At 40.5% G+C, this 23938-nt stretch overlaps 1 protein-coding gene across 1 annotated transcript; it reads right to left on the reverse strand.

Moving 5' to 3' along the window:
- Nucleotides 1-131: 131 nt before the first annotated feature.
- gfpt2 (glutamine-fructose-6-phosphate transaminase 2) lies at nucleotides 132-18093 on the reverse strand. Its single transcript, XM_034543780.1, has 19 exons — nucleotides 17972-18093; nucleotides 16888-16995; nucleotides 15408-15515; nucleotides 15155-15280; nucleotides 14690-14748; nucleotides 13089-13223; nucleotides 11930-11991; nucleotides 10141-10217; nucleotides 7878-7992; nucleotides 7033-7196; nucleotides 6132-6227; nucleotides 5796-5893; nucleotides 5519-5639; nucleotides 5191-5348; nucleotides 4983-5097; nucleotides 4645-4772; nucleotides 3769-3936; nucleotides 3515-3676; nucleotides 132-1388 (listed from the first exon to the last, which is right to left on the reverse strand). Exons 1-19 carry the CDS (start codon nucleotides 17976-17978, stop codon nucleotides 1344-1346), a joined length of 2052 nt encoding a protein of 683 aa, XP_034399671.1. The 5' UTR covers nucleotides 17979-18093; the 3' UTR covers nucleotides 132-1343.
- Between the last annotated feature and the right edge of the window lie 5845 nt (nucleotides 18094-23938).

Raw genomic sequence — 23938 nt, forward strand, 5'->3', positions numbered from 1 at the left:
AAGTGTACTGATTACACTGAATGGTATAGGCACCCACCACTTCGTCACATAAATAAATGAATAAAAACGATACCTGCAGTTATCATCCGCCTGTCTCAGTAATGGAGAAAAGAGGAACAACAACAGCACACTTTGAATAACATGCCTTTATCTATTTATTGATTGATAGTACCTTATGTATATAAAACACACAGTATAAAATACAATCACAGTTAAAGATATTAATCAAACCCTTCCAAGCCCTTAGAAACATAAAAATCTGATAAATACAGAATATTATTATTAAAAACAAAAGTGTTATTCAAAGTCACGGTACATTATTTGTTTGCTGCATGAATGCTCTTTAAATATTTATGATTATCATCATTTGTAAAAAAAACTCTAACAAGAATAAGTATAAGGAAAGTCCAGGGAAAAGTTTCATGATCTACCATGAACTGTCTTTGGTAGCTGCAGTTCTGTTAAACAGAATAGCAATACAATATTAAAATTAAAATGTAATAACAGAAAAATGGACCGGAAAAAATACCAAAATAATCAAGTAATAATGTGAAAGTCAGATCAATGAATTTCCCTCCGGTAACTGCTAAAAATATTGAAGTTATGGGGCAATGGCTCATCAGGAACAGTGATGGCATAAATGTGCAGCAACATATATATAAAAAAGAGATTTTCATAATTTAGAGAACTCTCTCACTCTAAAATAAAAGAGTTTGATTCCTACATTTCCCATTGGTCAAAGAGAGGTAAGCTGCCCCCAGTGGACATAAGAAAACCATAAAAACATAAAGAGAATATATCACCTCACTCATGATTGTGTGCATGCATAATGCACATTTGGTCCCCATATTGCACAACTGTAAACACTTCAATACACCATATTAATGCCTTTCTGCTAAGTCTCTAGTATGTGTTTTCTTGGCTCATCATGAGATAAGAAGAAGGCACAGCGTGTTGGTTGCTTTGGATGTGAGGATATCGTTTCAGAGACTTTTCCGAGAAAGCCTCAATGGCACTGGCACGTCCTCAGCAGTGTATTTATTGGTCGGATTTGGTCTTCACATTTCTCTTCTTTTTTCTTCTTCTTTTTTTTTTTAAATGTCATTGTACAGTATATCTCTCTATTTTAGATTTTTCTCTCATTCACACCCTCATCCCTACAAACACACACAAACAAAGTGCCCTACTTAACCCCAATTTCGCCGAACACAAACACACGCGCACACACACACGCACACACACGCACACACACGCACACACACTTGCACACACACTGAACAAATTGCACGATTGGACTGATCTATGAGCCTCCTATCTCCTCTGTTGCGTTTTGCATACTGTAATTATTCCACGGTCACAGATTTGGCCAAGTTTCTTGGAAAGTCAACCTGCAAAAAGAGAAAGAAGCTTGTTGGAACAAATAACTTGGAGCTGTGTCAAATAGTGTATTTGCTGTATTTTATCTACGAAACATACACTTACACAGGCTTAAACAAACACACATTAGCAAGCTAGAAAAGGTGGGTAACAATCTCAAAAAACCATTACATTCTGAGTCACTGACAACTTCCTGTTCTTAAGAAAAGTCACTGATTACACATACCATAACAGTGTAAACTACTCAAGGACATCATCCAAATTGGTTAGAGGGATGAAAGATGAAAACGCAAGATTAACAGTATGTAAAACCCAGCCTTACAAAGATCATTGTTAATACTACACAATTTAACCAACCAGAGGGTTGTAAACACCTGCCTGTGGGCTTCACATGCACACCCACTGCCCTATGCTCCATGTGACACATTAGAATGAGAGCAGTCACCAGAATGGATACTCCACTCAGAGTCCGTTTTCTGTATCTGGGTTACATGGGGGTTACCACTGCACCGCCCCTTTAGGAGGCTAGCGGCAGGTCCTGAGCCGGCAGCAACCTCTGGTTCTGAAGAGTGAAGCCAATGCAGATAGGTCTCAAACTAGCATTATCGCTAGTGGCCAGCAGGGGGCGGCTCCTCCGGTTGCAAAAAGAAGTCCGATTGGATAGAATTCTATAAGAAAATAACCTTACTTCTCACTTGATTTAAACATAAACATGTAAACATGCTAATATGAGTTTATGGTCTCAGTCGCTAATTTTATGTATTCTTCAAAACAGGAGGATGTTCATTTAGTAAATTAGCGTTCTATTTAGAGTAAAAAAAAACACAAAGCGGAGAACGCTATCGCTACCAGAGCCGTATACGGCATCTCTACGTCACTCATCCACTGTCCAAATATGGTCGCTCCCGTTCACTGGTCACCATGATGCTGACGAACAAAACGGCAAACTGCAGTGACGACGTCCACTTCTTATATACAGTCTATGGTCTATTAACGCCAATGGGAGAAGTTAAAGTGAACACAGATCCAGACCGATTCTTTCAAACAGTCATCAAAGTAAATATTGGATCCATTTTCACATGCAACATATCTTCCCAACATTCAGACACTAAAATGGCATTTTTTAGACAGACAAATCCAGGAAAAATGTACTTTGTTTAAGATCTTTCTCTGTCTCTACAATATACCCTCACAAGATCTGGCGACTAAAGTTTGCAAACGCCCTAGCTAGCTTACTTTCATGATGCGAAATAAAGAAAATGTGTTTTTCTAGACAGTAACACAGGTATTGTAGGTACCGGGGATCAAGAATCAACATCCTGTCGTCTTGCGGTGACCAGAAAATGTCCATGATGATGCTACATTATGAACAACCAATCTGTGTTGGCAGGAGAAGACCTAGCTACGTTAGCTGTTAGCAGCCGGTGTGCAGCACAGTCCTGATTGGCTAAATAACGTAACTAACAGCTTACATACAACAGTTGCATTAAGTTGTATTATGATGCATTAAAGCTCTATTCAGTAAACATTTGTATTTCCACATACAGACACACATGCAGCTTCAGTAAGTGGAGCTTTGCAAACTGATCTGCTGTAGGGCCTACAGCATTTTAATAATTAATTAACTGCAAGCAATAAATAGCCTCCAAGGGTCTTGTGCTGCATGCAAATTACATTGACATGTTGAAATTATATTTTTTCAGTTAAATTAAAAACATTAATATTGAGAACATTGCATGTATCTGAACTTCAGACTTAGTATATCATTAAAACTAATATTCAGAAATATGAAATCCATTGGTAAATAGATAGAAAAGGCTAATTATATAAGCACACACTGTTTTAGAATAAATTTGCATTTAAATGTAATATTTCTAATCAGTTTTGACCAAATTAATATGGTTATAATTTTCCTAACATAATATTGATATGTGACAATAGCTACAGACCTTTTCAATATCTCCTGCTAATGACCAGATATTTGTATGACCTCCTTCATTTCTGGGGCTCAGATCAGTGATCAAATTAGCAGATAAAAAACTTTGGTTGATACAAGGCAATACTTTATGACTCAAAACAAACTTTAAAGCAAAAATACAAATTCTCACTGCATATGAAAAACAGTCAGATTACTTACATCATATCCTCGCAGGACGGCCAAGTGGAAGGACAGGAGCTGCAGGGGGATGACACTGAGGATTCCCTGCAGACAGTCCACAGTATGCGGCAGCTCGATGGTGTGGTAGGCCATCTGACTGATCTCAGGGTCGTCCTGGCAACAAAGGATGATGGGCCGACCCTGATGGAGAGAGTCACAAGCAAAAACATCAGTCAATTGGAAAAAGGTCCAGGTGTGTTTTCCAGTGCCTGCAGGTCTGTTACAGGACCTACCGATCTAGCAGTGACTTGTTCCAGAGCATTCTGGCACTTGGTGTAGCAGGCGTCTCTCATGATGATCATGATCACCGGCATGTCTTTGTCTATAAGTGCCAGAGGACCGTGCTTCAGCTCCCCGGCCAGGATGCCCTCAGAGTGCATGTAAGTGATCTCTTTGATTTTCTGCATTGGAGTGAAAAGAATAAAACTAGCTCAGAACATCATTTATAACATGACACCATTTTAAATTCAACCTTTAACCCTTGAGATTTGGAATCTAATTTACAAGGAGGTCCTGGCCTAGATGTCAGTGTAAATATTTGCATAAACACCACATAATAACACAAATAACAGCCAGACAGCAAAAAGTTAAAAACAACATTTAAAATCACAAAAAGAGACAACAGACTTAAAAACAAGCCAGCTAATTGCATCAATCAAAGAATTGTCATTTAGTTTCAGCATAAGAACATCCAGTGCTCAAATAATCCTTAATCCTGTTTTTAAAATATTGCATGGTTATAAAAAAATTGTCTCTGTAACTCACACCAAAATGATGTCCAAAGACTTAAAAAACGCATTCACCAAGAATGGAGCGGGTTCTAGGAATGCCGTACCTAACTTGCCTGTTTGATTGGAGGTTGTAACTACTGATTGTTTTGGATTTCAGTCGAGCTCAGGAAGCAATTTGTGTAATTGTGTAATACGACTTTACGAAGAGAAATGTACAGATGTTCTATTCTACGGTTGTTTAAGGAGGACACATAGAGCACTACCGACATTTACACTTTGTTATGTCATCTGATGTATCTACTTTGTTTTCATATTTCATACTATTCTAGGAGAAGTGAATTGCAGTGTTGATGGATTACTGTGGCATTCTCAACTCACCAGTGCCCCCTCAAGGCAAGTGGCGTAGTGGAAACCTCGGCCCATGACCAGAAGAGATTTTTGTTCATAGAGTTCATCAGCGATGATCTTGATCTTCAGATCCAGAGCCAACACCTTCCTTATCAGCTCTAAGAGAGTAGAAGACTTAGTTGTTCACAGAGAGAATTTGAGTGCACATTTATTCCGACAAAAGATACAGTATTTTGTTGTGCAGCTTGATTTGGCAATGTTGGCCAAACATAGTTTAGCATCTGTCAGTCTGCATTAAAGATACTGTGGCTCTTGTTGAGACCATGAAGGCTTTGCATTTCTGATTTACTCGTGTTTTTCTGACTGACCAGGTAGCACCCGGAAGCCTTCAATGATCTCCAGTCTTCTCTTCTGTAGGGAGAGCCTGTCCTCGCTCATCATGAGGCCAAACATGGTGAGGGCCACAAACTGGCTGGTGTAGGCCTGCATCACATTCACAAGAAACACTCATAAAACAAACTGTCTATTTTACATATTGCTGTTGCCAGATTGTGAAACTGATTTTATAAACCATACCTTGGTGCTAGCCACTCCTATCTCAGGCCCAGCATTGACGTGGACTCCACAGTCGGTTTCTCTACAAATGGAGCTGCCCACAGTGTTGGTTATACCAACTGTCAGAGCCCCTTGACCCTTGCAGTAGCGTAGCGCCATTAAGGTGTCTGCTGTCTCTCCTGAGGAAGCAGAGGGAATGATTTAATATGCTTACAATGCAGAATTACAGCACAATAAGGCAACTGCTGGAGGTAAAACACAAAAAGATGATGATACAGACTTCACGCAGGACCGTGATGTTTTTCAAACGATGATCTCAGAAGCCAATAATTTGAGGTTTTGTTTTCACCTGACTGACTGATGAAGAAGCAAACGTCGTCTCTAAAAACAGGCGTGTTGCGGTCCAGGAAGTCACTTGCCAGCTCAACCATGACAGACAGCTCCGTCAGCTCCTCGAGAACCTGCCTGGTCTGAAAATTAAGGAAACAAAAGCAACAATTTTAGCTTTCTTTTTAAATAAATAAATAATATATATATATATATATATATATAAAATAATATTAATAGCTGTCTTTCTCACAGAATGATCGTGTTTATGCTTATGAGTTTTTGATAGCTCTACTCACAGCCACTGCAGCGTGGAAGCTAGTGCCGCAGCCAATCACAATTAGCCGCCTGCATCGTTTGATTTCTTTCAGGTGGTCCTTCAGCCCACCGAGAATCACTGTGGAAATAGATGGGAGTTACAGTAGTGTGCATATAAATGAGGGCACATATTAGTCTCTGATTTATACTCCGTTCAAATTAGACAAACAATAAGGAGGATACAACAACAAACTGCATATCCTCTTATCCTGTTTTAGTCCCTGCTAATATTGGTACAAGGGTTTGGGAACATGTTCAGGTGCCCTACATATCTTTAAACATTACAGGTAGGGCAGGTTTGAAAGATCACCAGTCACCTGTTTTTGTGTCAAAACAAATACGTCCTCTCATGGTGTTGACGACTGACTCCGGCTGCTCAAAGATCTCCTTCTGCATGAAGGCATCAAAGTTACCTGCAAGGAGGGGAGCATATTTTTGACTTAGATTATATGGTCAGTACTCCTCATGACATTTGAGGACATGTAGAATGTCCCCATGAGACCGAATACAGAGGTGTATTGAGTCTGTGTTGAAAAAGGCTGAAGAACTGACAGCTGTATTTAGTTTCACTTTCAGCCAACAGATGGCGAGCAAGTCTACGCACTACACCCGATCTGTAGCTCTGTATCATGTTCTCAGTGTATTCAGTAGGCGTGGTGGAAAAATACGTTGAGGAATAAAATATGAAGTATATGTGTTTTTGCAGTGTTGTGGTTGACTGACCCGGTCCAGCAAGTGAAAAAGTCCCACCATGTGTCTAATCAGAATGGTTATAAGATGTTGGTTATAAGATGTTGTGTCTCAGTTTCTTGTCGAGGCTGGAGACCGGCATTGTGTTGTTTGGACTAGGTAACTAAGACGGGGCACACACCTCCGTCTGTGACCTTGTTTCTATGGCACAATTGAAGTTGGTGGGATTGTTTCTTTAACTAAACTCTATGTTACCACTGTTTCCTGGTACTACTTTTACATGCATTCATTGTAAGAAAACAGAGACCAGGGAGAGTGTTTTTCATTCACCGAAATGGAGTCAGACCTGAAAGTACAATGTTTTATTCATCAGTAAGATCTGTTGGAAGCTGTGTTCTTAGTGTTCTCTGTTATGTTAACAATTACCCTTTAAGTTAAACTACCCGTCTCAAATAATATAAAATATAAGTAATTTATTGTCCTCATATCCACCACCTAACAAAACTATCTTTTTGACGAATATCTGACCTTTCATGATCTGTTGCAGCTCCATCTGCAGGGTCTTGATTGCCCTCACTGGATCCTCCCCAACCTGCTGGCTCAGCCTGTGGATGGAGAGCTTTCCACCGTTCACCACTGCCAAGTCATTATCCTCCAGGTACAGCACCTTGTTGGTGTGCTCAATGATGGCACTGTGGGTAGAGATCATAGATTGGATGTAGTGGACTTAGTCACCATGACATCATCACCCATTGGTTTCTATACACCGATTTTGAATTTGGCATTTTGCTCTTTGCCGTCTTGTTTATTTTTTGTGACACAAGAGGGAGGAGCTAAGCATAACTGAATGTTGAATAAGACTGTTTTAGGCAACGAAAAGGGTTACTATTAACTTTTATGAACTGGAAACCAACTGTGAGAGGGTTAAAGATCTACTAGACAAACAAATGAACATTATGCTGTATTGAAGACTAGAAACTATAGTAATTGAGGCCATAATTTCATGTTTACAATGTTTACTGAGGTAATAAATCAAGTGAGAATTAGAGTAATTTCCTCATAGATTTTTATACAATCAGACTTCTTTTTGCAACCAGAGGACCCCCTGTTGGCCAGTAGAGAGAATGCAGTTTTAAAGCACTGCTGCATTGACTTCACTTTTCAGAACTGGAGGTTGCCGTCTGGTAAAGATATGTGATGAATTATGTCCGCTAGTCTGGTGTTAATACAGGGCACTGAACCTCTTTCTTTCTTTTTGATTATTACGTTGATGGGTAGAGTAGAGAGAGACAGGGGAGGAGACAGTGAAATTAATAACATGACAAATACAAATCTAATTAAACAACAAACTACACAGACACTTGGGATCTCACCTGGCATCAGAGGCAAAGTAATACTCCACAGGCCTGCCATCCCCCACAGAGTTGATGGCGCTGGAGTCGGGACGATTATGGCTGTTCTTCTGCTCGACTCCATCCTTGAAGTTAGCTATGGGGTAAGAATTTAGAGGTCAAGGATCGGAGATCGCACAGTGACATTGAATGACTAAAACAATCAAGATGTGCTCATCAATTGAATGATTCCTCTAAACTTCCAGATGGAGTCAGGTCACTGCTGTGAAATGTGTTTGTCATGTCGAGGATTTCAGATTTTACGTGAAGATCAGAAGACGTTCAACAGATAAGAAGACAGAATATTTTTAATGGATTGTGATGATGCATAAATGTCCATATTGCTTTTTGTTAACAAATGAATGAGACATGAAACTGATGTGACTGACCTGGTGGAAAGCATCAGGGAATGGTATTTGTGATCAGATGTGTTCTCTATTGCACCATGATCTTATTATTATTATTTTATTATATAAATTGTTTAAACAAAAGGGATTTTTGAAGAAGATGCATGTTGAAAGAGATATCAGTCATTATATAAAACAGTATGAAAAGAAAACGAGAGAATTAAAAAAGATCTTTTTCAACCATTAAAACGACACACCCTGCTTGACCCACTCCTGGCCCCAAACCATCCAACTCTGCCTTGAACTTTGGACCCACTTCAACCATTAGAGAAGAACCATATATTCTAAATGGACAGATAAAGCAGTGAAGACACAGAACAAGTAGAGACGAAGAAGAAACTGCAAAACAACCAGGTTGTTGCTAACAAGGTAAAATCATAACAGCAGATGCTTTTTGTAACAAGCGTATCTGAAATATTGCAAGACAAATTCTGGGAACTCTAAAAGTGAGAACCACATTCTTTATCCGCTCTCCAGAGGGATTTCCAAAGGACCACTACACTCTGAAAATACACAAAGAAATCCCTGGCAACAATTTAGGGAAATGGTTTTTCGAAGCAAGTTTTTTAACAGAATTATTGCACAATGGATAACAGAACCCGAAAAAACATCTTGTTCTTCTTCTACAGTTAGCCATTATGTGGGATTTGTTCAGTACATCTGAGGAATTCCAGAGTGATATAAATATTACACTGTGTTCCAGGGAGAAAGTAAAGAAAGAAGATGCCCGCTTCATAGGATACATGTTTTAAAGCTATTGTTGCTTGCTCTCTACATATCTTTCTCAATCTGAAACACCTACAATGACGCCCATGTTTACCGGATAATAAACATACACATCATGTTAGATTGCAGTATAAATATAATTATATGCACTCGTGATTCATAGCAATGATCATAAAACTAAAGTTCAATAACTAAAGTACAATAACTTACAAGGTCAAGTATCATAATTGCTGATTCACTCACTGACCTTTTTTTGCAAGGATCATATTAGAATTAGAATATATGCTAGAGCAAAACAAAAAGTTGAAAACTTCTTTTTTACTTTACTTAAAGCAATCAATAACCACTTAGAGTAACTACCAATATATAACGATGGGAATTAAAAGTATTATGTTACTTGACATTTATAAGGCATTATACCATTATTCATAATGTGTTATGATTATTGTTACAGCATTATGAATATTTATGCTTATAACTGTAATTACTGTTCTATAAAAGGTATGTTTATAATGCATTATAGACATGGGTGTCATATAAAGTGTTTCCATTTCAATGAAAAGAGCAAAACCAACAATTAATTTATCCTACTAACAAGTAAAACTGTAGCCAAAGCTTAAGCTCCATTGTTTCCACAAAACTATTAAAAACGAACCAATGAGCCTCACTGTTGTACTGGGTGACATATCCCTTCATTAAGATAAACGAGGGCAGTGTAGTTTATTTTGAGTCGATCCCACATACACCGCCCGGCTGGAAATAGTCCCCGACAAATATTTACTCCTGTTTGAGTTTGCACTAAACTACAGTGTCCAGCTGCTTTAGGAAATGATTCATGATTGTGAGAAGATTTACAACTTCAGGAAGAAGGATTGGGGCTGAGAGTCAGAAAGTGTTGAGAGATGGACGTAGCCTTAAGGCATCGTTGGTTTGGGTCTTTGCCTGCCATATCCTTTTAAGATGCGTTTACAAGTGGTGATGGACTGTAAATTGAATATATGCTGATTAAATGAAATATAATTAAAACACTCTGCTGTGAATGTGTGCACCAGAGGTTTAGGGTGCAGTGTAAGCAGGTAATGGCACACAGAGACAGGAACAGGGCTCACTACCGTTGTACTGGATGGGGATGTTGTCCGCCGTCAGCTCCAGCTCGCTTCGCACCCCAATGAGCAATGGACTTCCTCTCCTAGTATGAAGCAGGCCGGGAAGAAGTGACGGAGAGGGGATGAGGGAGAGAAAGTGTGGGGGAAGTGGGAGACAGTATAGGATTAGGCGTTATAGACACACAACAATGTCATATACGTACACTCTCATGTGGAGCTTTGTGAAGTTGTTTTCTTCCCTGAACCATCTCAAACTCAATCTTTGTAACATTAGTTATTCATTCTTTTGTACATAACCCGGAGGTTGGGTTTGTCCCTGTGCAGAGGCTCCACTTTATTCAAAATATAGTCTAAACGTTCTAATCTTTAACATCAGACAAGAAACAAATCCTGAATTTGTCTACATCCCTCTCGGATTTGCTCACAGTTCCTGGACTGAGTCACTGCTTCCTCATCGGCTACTAATTCCACGTGGACTTCCCCTATTGGCAGTGGAGGCAGAAAAGGTGCGACCAGAAAGTTGAGGGAGGAGGGTATAAGGAGACTACGTTGAAACCATCTTGTGACCACAGTGCAAACAGGATATCAAAACGAAACCACTTCATGGCCAACAATTATTATGAGTTATTATGACAACTCTTGAGAAACCATTTCTTGTCTTTCTCTGTCTTGAACTCTCCTTTCTCTCTGTTAGCCCTTCTCTGGGGCTCGGCTACACTGACGTAAGACCACTGCTTGTTTTAAGGGGCGTGGGGCTTGAAGAGGGAACGCCTGCAAACAGAAACATGTGGTCGCCATCCAATACAATATTTACCCTGAGGGAGAGAGACGGGAAGGAGGGACGCAAAGGGATGGAAGAAACTTAATGATTATAAGTAAGAGAAAGACAGGGGGGGGGCAGAAAGAAAGAGAAAGGCAGAACAATAGGTTGAGAGAAAGTTAAAAGAAAGGGAATCTGAGAAGGAGAGTAAAAGTCCTGCTGGGAGGTTGATGCTTGGTGACAAAGGGAGGGTGGGACTAGTATCGCTTTATAATCACAAACATCCCCTCATCCCTCTGTTCCAGGAAATGCTGACTATTCTACAACCCCCAAAAATGCATTGAGTAAGTCAAAGCAATATGTGCAATATACTGATATCTGAATCTTTTCTCTAGAAACTACAAGCACACGACAGATGAGATGCTAAAGTTCACTGCAGCAGGTCTTGGCATACGCCATAAGTAACAGCCCACTAATCGCTCCTCACTTTGTTGCCCTCTGCCTGTTTCCCTCTGTCACTCCCGTGCTCCAGCAATCTTTCTCTCCCCTGATCCACGACGGCTCAGATGAACCAGGAAAGGTACAAATGAAAATGAAAGTGAATAATAAGTGAATAACCGTGAGTCTTTCAAGTTTCTTGCAGGGCCGTTTTCCCGGCAGCAGAAACCGGAAACTCTGGAGTCTCTTCGTTAATGAGTCACAGAGAAACCGGTGTAGAGGCCAGAGGCCCAGCAGGGAGAGGGGGAACCGGAATTCAACCTCTGCATGAGTCTTAAGATGCAATTCGCACTGACACATGCAAGCAGACGCGAATTTCCACATATTTACGCAGAAAACATCTTTCCATCATTATATGCAAAGCACGTTCTGCAACAGTCATAACAAGTCACATGTATTCGATGAAGATAAGATAAGCCACAATGACTGATTAAAGTCTCCTCAAAGCATAACAGGGATTACTCATCTCCAATGCTCAGACACGGAACCAAATGAAATGTCAGTATGTGTGTGTGTGTGTGTGTGTGTGGTCCTAACCTGGTGGACACAGCCTCCGAAGGGAAATGACGGCTTTTAAACACCAGAGCGAAGGCGCCCTCCTGAGACAGAAAGAAGCAGAGAGAAAACTGAGTTTACATTTGCTTAAAGAAAGACTGAAATGCACCAACGTGGAAGCAGACTGAGGAGGAACAACTTAATATCATATAAAAATAAAAATATAAAAGGCAAAGTTAGTGATGTATTCCTGGAAAGCATGTAACTTTTAAGAGAAACATTTTCAGGACACGAGCAAACGTCTTTTCTTCTGGCCCTGTGGGGTTTGGGAGTGTTGTAAGTAGTGGTGTACACCCATACACCACTACTGGGGGGTAAAAGAAATAAGACCTCTATTGTACGATATTTGCAACATCAGCTGTGTTTCGAAAGCACCAACTGCAATGCTGCCTGCGGTGGTTAGAGGCAGAACCGACTTGAGTGTGTTAAAAGAGACGGAGGGGAGGGTGTTGTGGTTGTGACGCTGTTGTCTGGTTCCCATTACTCCAAATCCAAAATGGCTGCTTGTGCCACCTCTGTTCTTCCAAGGAGAGAGAACCTGCTCCAATAAAAGTGTGAAGCTCTGACGCATGAAAGTCACACAATGAAGCAGAGAGGCTTGACCCATCTCACCCGAATGAAATGTGTGTCTGCGACTGATGATGTCACTCGTGATGCTGTTTGGGCGGTTACTATAGAGACTGTTTTTCTGAGGGTGTACATCGTTTTAACGGAGAGGAAATGCAAACTCATATTAAAAAAATAAGCAAATGAGTGTGTGTGTGTCGGTGAATGGTTAGTACAATATTTTATGACACTAAGCTATAGGATTGTAACAGAAGTAAAGTGGCTCCTTTCACAGTGTCATATTATTATTATAGAATAATAATTGTTATGTTTTTATCACTGATGAATGAAAAGAGCATGTTAATGTTGAAGTTTGTGAATGTGGAGCCAATATTTCCATCTGCAATGTAGTGGAGTAGATCTAGAAAGTGGCATATCATGGAAATACTCCAGTAAAGAATGTAAAAATGGTACAATGCTTGAGTGAATGAACTTGCTTACATTACTTTACTGCTCGCTGCAGTTAGCACGGGGTACTGTGTTATCGTGGTAGCAGTCAGTGCTGTCAGTTATGTGCTACGTGTGAACTACTCACCAGCTGCTGAATGACCCTCTCTACCAGGGTGGAGAAGGTGATGCTGTCATTCTCTCGGTTGTCGTAAACATATTTGGTCAATTTTGGGATCACCTCTGTGTCCGTCTCTGACTCAAACTCGTATCCTTTGTTGATCTGAGGAAGGCACAGTGTATATGAATACAGACATAAACAATCTGAGCATAAACTGTCAGTCCTCCTGCTAGATCAGATTGCAGCAGGTCTTTCATGAATACCATCTATATATATTTTTTATTCTGGTCACTTTTTAAAATGTTTAAAATGTTTGAAACAAATGTTGGTAACAGTAGAAATATCAAAACTGTAGCTTAGAGTATGATATAACTTAATATATATCACCAAACAAAGGTAAAAGCCTCTAGTTTTTCATTCTTCATGTCACTGATTTAAATTATATTCAAACAAGAAACCATGTAGTGGGATCACACCACTCGCAACATCAAAACGAGCCGGGGCCATAATGTGGGGCAGTCAATCTCCACTTCCCTTGCTTCCGGCTGCCTCGCTCAGACCTCAATCATCTTTAAACTCTACCATCCTTTTGATGTCAACTTCACACCTGTAAAGTTTTGCGTCCACAGACAGATAGAAATATAAACACCTAGCAAAGAACTCAAAACCACATCCTTTGTAGTTCCTATACAGCAGCTGAGACTCACACAGAGACTCATAATGGGGGAGAAAATACCAGTGTTGTTGTTGTGGCTGATAACTACAGAAAGATTTATGTTCAAATTGCTATGGTATTTGTATTGCTGTGGGCTCACATTGACACATATTTGTCCACTACTTGCATACATAGCAGTCCCGCCTCTTATTTACATTTATCTGTCCGTTAATACTACTTATGTGTGAGTACATTGAGAGAGAGGCAAAAATCAATATCGTGAGACGTTGTCTCATATTAATATTGTTAACATATTGTAATGTTAACAACTAGCTACCCCCAGCTAGAGCCAGTGTTTGGTTTGTTCGCTCTGGGCTACTGTAGAAACATGGCAGTGCATTTGATTTAATTTGATTGTCTCCCTCCATCAATAAATATTCTACCAAACAACATATTTTCTTTATTTGTTTTATCAATGATTATTCTATGTATTTACCAGTCAGGTTTGACTTTTGCCCAAGTACAATGTCGCAACAAGTCACTCCTTAGTTAATAAGTAATACTGAATAATGTTGCCTCAATAGATAGTTCTCGTGCTGACAGCTTGAGGGATATATAAACAAAAGAAAAGTCTTACATAAATCAGTTTTTAGTGTAATTATTTTATGAAATTAACTTATTTGATCAACTTCACTTGCAGTGGTTGCTTATGCAGCGGATAGAGGGACTTTTACAAACCCAGCTGAACAAACTAATTAAATTATACAGCCACAAGTTTACATTTGCCTAACATGTAAACAGAACTGCATGGCAAACAGTGTCACACTAGTCTTTTGTGCTCATTTGAGGAATGGTATGCTTCTCAAAGAGATGGTTATGGAGCTGCTTGACAGATACAGCTTGTAGATGTCCCTCAGCAGCTTTGAAAAGCGTTGTTTATTCAAAGGAAATTTCTGATGATAAGTTCACTTACCAGGTACGCCTTCAGCTCTTTGTAGTTGGTGATGATGCCATTGTGGACGACGACAAACTCTGAAAAAAGAGAGTGAACAGAGGGGCTAAAGTTCAACAACTATTACAGTGCATTATTGACATGCCTTTGTACATGGCACACTAATGACAAAGAGATGGGTTTGAACAGAAGGTATGTTATATTAAGGTATGGGGTATCTTGAGAGATCTGCTGAGATGTATAGGCTGGAAGACAATAAAGTCATTAAAAACATGATCTTCAAAGAGTCACAGTAAAAAAGCTGTTGATCTCGATTTTTCCTCATTATCGAAGGAATCTAAGGTGTTTCACTGAAAGCCTAAAACTGCCATTTATGTTGATATTTCTACAGTATACTTTGCATAGATTTACAGTTGGTTAAGCATGGGTGTCAAATGAATCTATACTGTACGGTGAACTTGGTATGTGAGCATGAAAGAACATTACCGTTTTCCTTGTCGGAGCGATGAGGGTGGCTGTTGACCGGGCTGGGCTCTCCGTGTGTTGCCCAGCGAGTGTGAGCGATGCCAAAGTGGATGTTCAGCTCCTCATCCAGATCCAGTGAGTCTTTCTCTGAACAAGCAACAACAAAAAAAACACCAATCACTTAACTGACAGAAACTTGAACAGACTTTCAGGGACATTTAAAAAATGTCATCAAAATTCAAACATTAGAAACCATGTTTTACGAAGAACCCACTGTAAAGCTCTTCATCCAAAGCCTTGACCTTCCCCTTCGTCTTGAATATGCAGGTGGTGTTTTTGTTGTTATCAGTGTCCGTCTTCTTCGGACCATCCACAGCGACGCCTGCAAAAAGACAGGAGGAGAATGAAATAGATACTTTTGGGGAAAGAAAGCGAACAGAAAGCCTTGTATATAGGGACTAGAGGTTGTATGTATACCTTCATCATAAAAAAAAATGCAGATAGGTTATGAGTAGTGACCCAGGATTTAATATGTTACAGTATTATTTATGTGGGTTTGTCTGTTTGTGTGCACATGTAAGACGTAGTGTTCAACAGCTAATAAAAGACATCTTAGTTGTATGGCTTCATCTTACTCAAATAGGATTAACAAACACAAAGTGTGTGTATGTGTGTATATACAGTAGTGTGAATGTGTTTGAACAATATTAAATGTCCAAATGGCAAGACATTCTTAGATAGAAGTCAAATGAGCTTGGTAGCTATACACATTTAATTACATTATTATTTCTTAATACTTCTATTTAAATTGTTTTGGTATGATTGAAAAAATACATATGGCCCACTCTGTCAAAAGTTTGTGCATGAAGTATAATTAATTTGTCAGTTTAGGGGTATTTATTTAATCTAGCGCTCTTAAAATTGATAGCTGGAGCCGACGGATTTGAAAATGTGCAACTTTTACTTTGAAGGCGAGCTGTATCTGTTTCAGGCTCTCGACTTCCTTTACGAAATGTTGCATTATGATATTAAATAGTAACAATATATATTATATAATATTACAGTTGGATAATGGAATAAGCTGACGTATTGGTGTGCAGAACTGCACTGCACGTGTTCATTCAATGCGACAACGCAGACCAAGCATGAACCGCCTTGAGGCAGCATCCGCTCCCGAAGAACAAACTGACACGTAGAATATATTTGCATAAACACATTCGTGATACAACGTGAACAATAGCAGGTTAATTATGCACGCACGTAACAGGTTTTGGCAGTTACACCAGTTTTGCTTCATTACAGTTCAACAACGTCACATTTTCCCAGATAAAATGATTTGCGTGTCGGTGGAATATCACAGTGACTCAACTCCAAATCATCTAAACACTTCTGGCAGATTGTGTTTCTTAATGCTTTGATTGCTGATTGCAAATATTGTCCAGATTACATTTTTTAAGGACGTGACACAAGTGCTGCCAAGAAGTACTGGAAGCTGTAAGCCTTGGTGTGTCTGTGTATGTGTATGTGTATGTGTGTGTGTATGTATGTGTGTGTGTGTGTGTGTGTGTGTATGTGTATGTGTGTGTATGTGTAAGTGTGTGTGTGTGTGTGTGTAAGTGTGTGTGTGTGTGTGTGTATGTGTGTGTGTGTGTGTAAGTGTGTGTGTGTGTGTGTGTGTGTGTGTGTGTGTGTGTGCGTGTGTACGTGTGTGTATGTGTGTGTGTATGGCAACGCTGTGAGGCCGAGTGTCTTACCTGCTGAATCGTACCCTCTGTACTCCAGTCTCAGCAGTCCCTTCACCAGCGTCTCAAATATCTCCCTTCTAGTGCGAGTCACTCGGTAATTCAGGTAGGCAAAGATCCCTTTTAGAAAGGAAGAGAGAGAGAAACAGAACTGAACCCGTGTCGGCAGAGTTCACATGCAGAGAGAGCACAGTTGCGTCGTTTGATCCACGCATATAAGGATACATTTACAATGTTGGTACAAGTCGCCAATAGCTGACATTATTGTTATTATTATTATTAAAGTCGACATAATCTTCACCTTACACGGATAGATTTGTTTGGGAAGGACACGGACGCACAAGAGGCCGAACAGAGCAGAAATGGCATCTCATTACATTTAATAGCATGAGTCGGTCAAGCTCTTGTGTCTTCATTCAATTAAAACTCATTTGTTTGTACGCGTGTACGTGTACGTGTGTACGTGTATGTGTGTGCGTGTGTGTGTGTGTGCGTGTAGGAATGTTCTGGGAAGCTCTCCTCCCGCAAGCACACAGCTGACCATTGACGGACGCACATTGCTCTCAGTGTTGCAGCAGCCAGGTAGGCAGGCTGCTGTAAGCTCACACCGTCTTGGCCTCTTCCTTGCACACACCCGCAGACTGCGAAGTGCCGTTAAACATTGACTTTCGTCTGTAAACGTGCCCCTTCGTTCGAGAGTGTTGCACGCGAGGCTACTTAAGTGACGGGTGTACGAGCGTCGTCCCTGAGCGCAAGATATTGGGTGGATGTTAAAGTAATTGGTAGGACTCGCCTGTCAACATTCGTGAGTGGAAATACTGACACGTCGCAGCTGCCGCACAGGTCCGAAAACAGAGCCACCTCTCCGACTGTGTCAGTTCAGAATTCATATTCTCAGCGTGACTATATAATAGCATCGAGATAACTTCACGACCCCAAGTGTGTGGTAACTTGTATGCCTCGTTTCATCGCATGTAATCGGTGTCAGCGCACTGGGCACCGTCGGAACCCGTCAAGGCAATTTTGGTGCGTAAATACATTTAAATTCCCTCCAACAAGTTTCTAAACACATTTACTCGATACAAAGCAAACTTACCACACATGACTCAAGTTTTCCCTTCGCTGCTGGACACCTTTTCTGAGAGACAACGACTTGTAGTTTTCCTGTCGGAGTGATGCTTCTGCCTTGTTAAATCCAGAACGATGCACTACGCCCATGGAGTCACGGTGTTTCCTGGAGGCAGAGGCCCCGCCCCCTCTGCCCTGTCAGTCCTCCCGACTTCACCTGTCACAGATTGAGAGGCGAGCATACGCTCTATTAATTGTCGACCTGCCTGTTAACGTCAGCAGTTTTCAAGCAGGAGTTTGTCCTCTTGAGGAGATGGTTAATGTCTTACATCATGTGTATTGTATAATTGAAATAAATGTCGTTGTAATCGTCAATCATTACCAGCCGCAACAGCGATGCTGGTACAACGTTGCCCCCCCCCCCCCCCCGCCCCCGCCCCGCCCCGCCCCCTACACACACGTTTCGCACCTGGACCAATGTCGCATCTCGGCTGATCCCAAGATAGTTTCATAAAGGTTTGGCCCTGACTTCTGACCCAACCCTTAAAGCTGAATGAACAACCATAATAGAAACCTCATGACAATGAGAAAGATAATTAATATGTATTTGCATGTCGATGTTATCGTACTTCCTGTTACTTTTGGTTCGTCTGGTTTCCCTGTTTCTTATCAAATAATGTAATAATCTATTCATTTATTAATTATGTTGAAAATCGGATGCCCTGTACATTTACACACAACATATATTTGTTTAATAAATGGAGGCTACTGTATAGCAATTACAGACGTTATGAAATTTATTGTCCTTTAATACAAGGAACCTGAAGATGCAGAAGCCAGATAACACACCATTGCTACAGGTGTGGTCATGACGTGATCTCTGTATTAAAGAGCAATTAGCAAATGCTTCACATATTTCTACTCCTATGATATGTTGATGTCAAACAGAACTTAGAACAACTGCTTTTTAACTATACGTATGTACCTTTTAAAAGACCACTTCTTATGCTCCTATCCTAATACACGTTGCTTCCTTATTGTCTCTGAATGTCTCCTGGACTCTGGAACCTTTAGCAATTGAATAGCCTGCTAGTTAAATTGAGACACATTTTATATATTAATGTTGAGTAATATTCTATTGTCCATCCTCTTAAATGAATACCAGGAGTCACAACTTATTAGTGCATGTACACAGGTGGAAACAGTAATGGCGGCCCCCGGGAAATGCCAGGTCAGATTTAAATTACACAAACAGAGATGACAAAACCACTATTTTGATAAATGACTGGATAATGTACATTTATTTATTGTTTATTCAGATACTTCACTCATACAATTGCTTCAACATGTAAATTGTATTAGGCCTACCAGGTCACCGGCATGAAGTCCTGCACTTACTGTAACTTATCAAACATATCACTCAGGTTACTCCTATATTGCTTCTAGTTCACCCGTGCGAAGGTCGGGCCAGAGCTCACATCGGATGCCAGGCCGAAAATTAATGATCAAAAGTTATTGACTTGGATAGGTTTTATGGATTAATTGCATGTGTGAAACATGTGCATTTTCTTAAAACGGACGCTAAAGGGAAATATAAAGACGTAAGTTTAATCCTTTATTGAAACACATACATTTTAACTGTAGTCGACATTTTGAAAAACATGAGTCAGATACGCTGCTAATCTCAGTCTGAGTGAATGGAAGGAGATAGTCGGCGAGAGAGTGTGAGAGACAGTGTCAAAAAATGAGAATCAGAAAAGTATGAAATGGGCGCATGTGTGTTTCTCTCTGTCCAAATCTCTGCTCGAGGAATGTGTTAGCGTCCTGCCAAGTCACACGCGTCACATCGCTTTGTCCAAACCACATCCAACTGTATGTGATCGTGATGAAGGAGAACAGCGATTGACCATTTTGCAAACAACCTGTTGTGTGTATGAAAGAGTACAATTACATAAATATATTTTTTGACTGTATTGCCAGTATTCCCAATGCTTCACAAAATACTTAATTCCAATATTACTGTGTGTTATATACTGTGGATGTTTTTCTATACTGTAAATGCACACTTAAAAATGTTCCTGATCTCAATGTGAATACCCTTTGCTCAGTCCACAACTAATATTATACATGTATACATGTCTTTCTTTGTACTATGACGTGTTCAGGTGTGCTGGGGATGTGCGTGAGCGAGAACCAGTGACAGAAACCAACGAACTGCATTCCTCTCCTGGCTTAAGGGATTAATACGTAGCTATAACATGCTCTATGACAATCTAATCCAATGAGATCCACCAAAAAGATCAAAGTAGTATGAAGATAAAAAATTATGGTCAAACCAAAAGGCTTTGACACAGCTAATCAAGCAATTTCAGAGTTTGACCATTTTAAATGGTCTTCACTTTGAGCCTTAAACCTTTGACTTCTGCCGTCTAGTTTGTCATGTGCATTGTTCTTATGATTGTATATTATTGCTGCATTGGGTAATTATCTCTAATTGTTGGATAGCAGACAATACCAGATACATGAAGATAAACCTGTGTGGCTTCATGAGTGTGGGTGAGGCCCCAAGATTGACAGTGATCACGATACGACAACTATAAAAGAAATAGTCAATATAATCTGTATTTGTTTTAATGACACCTATCTTCAAACTCGACCTTCCACGTGCAGGGTTGTGACGCTATTGTGGTAAAAGACTCTGACCAATAGATCATAATAAATGAAGGAATGAATGAATCATCTTATGCACGCACACACACACACGCACACACACACACGCACACACACAAACACATTTCCAGTGCTCAAAGCTTTCTTGTATTTTCCCTTTAAGCATTAGACACCAGTGAGTGCATCAACCGGATGTGGCTCTAGTGAGCGCCAGCGGACTGTTAAGACCTTGTTCTAGGGGGATCTCCCCTCCCACATCTGCTTCATGTTAGGGCCTGGGGGCCAGTACAGGAGGGCCCAACATTACACTCTGCTTCTCAGTGGGGGATGGCAGGAGAACGCCTGATGAACGGAGACACACGGCCTGACGGCCACAGGGTGGAGGCTGGCTTATACAAAACTGGTAACATTGTAGTTCAATATGTATACATGAATACACAAAGAAAGCAAAAGATGGGGAAAAAGACAGACAAACTCAAACTGATACACAAAAACAATGTTTTCCTGTGGATGACCTTAAAAAGAGTATGTTCGCTTGTCCACGTCAATTGTTCAGTTCAGTTTTCTGTAGTTTTTCATTGATTTTTAAACAAACCTCCGATAGTTTCAGATCAGTAGGAAAGAGAACCAAGACAAGAGCTAAAGGATGTCAAATATTATTTGTAGGCAAAACATACAATTTGTTGACATTTTGAGACTTCACATGTCTCACAGTAGTATTTACTCTACTACTCAGACTCTTGCTTCCCCTACATACATTCCTTACACACACTGTAGCTGCACTCGTCTTCTGCAGGGGTGTCTTTCGGGACACGGAGATGCTGTCACAGACGTCTTCACAATTTATGTGAGGTATAGCAGTTTGTTCTTGCGTAACATCAGCACACTGATTTGATTTGTGTGTTATCCACATCTGTGTTAATAGCTGTAACACTATAACCCTATCCCTATGCAAGTGGGCATGATTGATGCTTACTTTCACAGTACCTGAAGAACTGCTACCCAACCCCACCGTCCTCTCAGCTTGCTGGGTTCACCTCCGGGCCAGCTCACTGTGAATCAGACACAGATGTCAGATGGGGTAGCCTACATCAGAGACCCCGCCCAGCAGCAGACGTCAGAAAGGACCCCCTTCAAATCCCTTACTAAGTTTTGTCACAATGGTGTTCTTGTTATGGCGAGAATTACTTCTGAAAAACACTCCATTACTCATTGCTGTGGTCGGTGATGCTTACACAAACAAGTTGTGATAATAAGTGAATAGATTGGAAGCAATAAATGAAAAGTAAGGTATTTTATCATTATCAGTTTATCACAGCAGTTTTCTTTGTTAAAACGTTGAACATCTCACGAATGAAAGGAGTGTATTACCACTTGAGGACTTGCAGGTCAGATATCAGAAGCCCAATATCTGTATCTTACAAAATTCCTGTAATTGAATCGAGCTGGTGGGAGGGTTTCCCCACATATTCCTGGAGTCACCCTGACATAAAGTGCTCCTACAACTCCTACATGTATTAGATGAAAGTACTTCATAGCCCTCATCAAAGTTTTCAAAAACATAGCATTACTAACACACGCACACCTTGATCACGGGAGCAGGGTGATCCTAAAGAGCAGGGTTTCTCTTAAAACGGACAATGACTTGTTGCTAGACATGGTTGCTTGGCCAGACTGACACGTTTTAAGTTGTGTCATATTGGGTGTAGCTCTTAGAGTATAACTAATTGTGTTTAATTGTGAGCTTGTCATGTAGGAAATCGTGCCAGACCGGTTCTTGAAATATAGGTGAGTAGTGAATGTGTCATGTCAGATTGCAGATGAGAGAGACCCTGGTGTTTGTTTTGGTCTGTGGTCACTCTGGTGGGGTGGGGCTTGCCATTGCACATCTGGGAGTGAGCTCAATGATTTGTGTGGGATCGGAGCAGAGGTGGGGGCGGGAAGCCGAGAATGGGGCGATAAGCAACCACGTCATGTCGGACCCAGAGAGAGAGAGCCATCTGTATTATGTCATGAATGCTGGGGCACTCCACCCTTTACTCTCTATTTCCCAGTTTCTCTCACTTCCAGACTCCTCCACCCACTGTTTCTCTTGCCTTTGCTTTACTGTTGTGTGAGTTGTCCCGAGTCTCAATTTCAATTCAATTCAGTTTATTTTGTATAGCCCAATATCACAAATTACAAATTTGCCTCAGAGGGCTTTACAATCTGTACACATACGACATCCCTGACCTTTGACCTCACATCGGATCAGGACAAACTCCCCAAAAATAACCTTTGACAGGGAAAAAAGGGAAGAAACCTTCAGGAGAGCAACAGAGGAGGATCCCTCTCCCCGAACTGAACAGGCCTATCTCTGTCTGTGTTTGCACTTATACCAAACTTTTACACCACATCTTCTTTCTCCACGACTGCACTTTCTTACCCTTATCTTCGGCCCGCCTTTCATTTTGTGTCTGTCCATCCAGCTTTTGAGAGAAAGCTCTTTGTCTTCACTCGCCTGTCTCATTTGATGTTCACCGTTGCTCCTGTTGCACCACCTGAATACCAGACGTGGTTGCTCAGCAGCCTCTAATTAAGTAAAGGAGGGTTGCCTTTAGTTCAAGTCACCGTTTAAAGTTGATGAGAACGAAAGTGATGCAGTAGCTCAAGTTGAGGCCTTGCTTCTGTTTGAACTTCGGCACTTAATCAGAATGAAGATTGTTTTTGATAAATACTTTTGTAGATGACTGAACATGCAATATAAATATCCTGTACAGAATGTGCATCCTGGTGTAAGAAATATAACCCGGCAAAAGACACACCCTGTAATAAGTCTATCACACACGCAGACGCGCGCACACACTCACACACGCACAATAAACAGAACACCATGCAGACAATAACTGCTTAGAGCTTTAACAAGGCTATAAACCTTTCGGTTTATGGCTGAGCCGACAGTGAGGGAGTCTGCTCTCTGCTGTTTCTTGTTGTCAGATGGCCTGGATGTTAGCTTTGATGTAGAGAGGAGAGATTGGGTAGTTATTAATGCTCAGTATCGTTGACAATATCCTGAAAATGTTGTTCCAACAAAAATCAATCTCCCTACCTTGTTCTTGTCTAGAACAAGACTAATTAAATCAATGTGTGCACAGCAGAGGATCTGACGGACTAGACAACAGTGACTGCTATTCTCCTGATTCTTCTCACCTCCTTCATATCTCTGTGGAAAATTTAATATGTTCATTATCTATCATGCTTTTCATTTGGGTATAACATTATATCATGGCTACTTAATATATCTGATTCCAGCATCAACACCCTTGTTCTTGGTTTTAATCTGGGT

Source organism: Cyclopterus lumpus, chromosome 10, assembly GCF_009769545.1.
Source record: "Cyclopterus lumpus isolate fCycLum1 chromosome 10, fCycLum1.pri, whole genome shotgun sequence".
Taxonomy (NCBI): Eukaryota; Metazoa; Chordata; class Actinopteri; order Perciformes; family Cyclopteridae; genus Cyclopterus; species Cyclopterus lumpus.

Excerpts from the sequence above, each read along its gene's own strand:
- gfpt2 (XM_034543780.1), bottom strand. Across the intron at positions 5,640-5,795 it reads GCTTCCACGCTGCAGTGGCT|ACCAGGCAGGTTCTCGAGGA; the intron begins GTGAGTAGAGCT and ends CTTAATTTTCAG. Across the intron at positions 3,937-4,644 it reads CTTGCCTTGAGGGGGCACTG|AAAATCAAAGAGATCACTTA; the intron begins GTGAGTTGAGAA and ends ACTCCAATGCAG.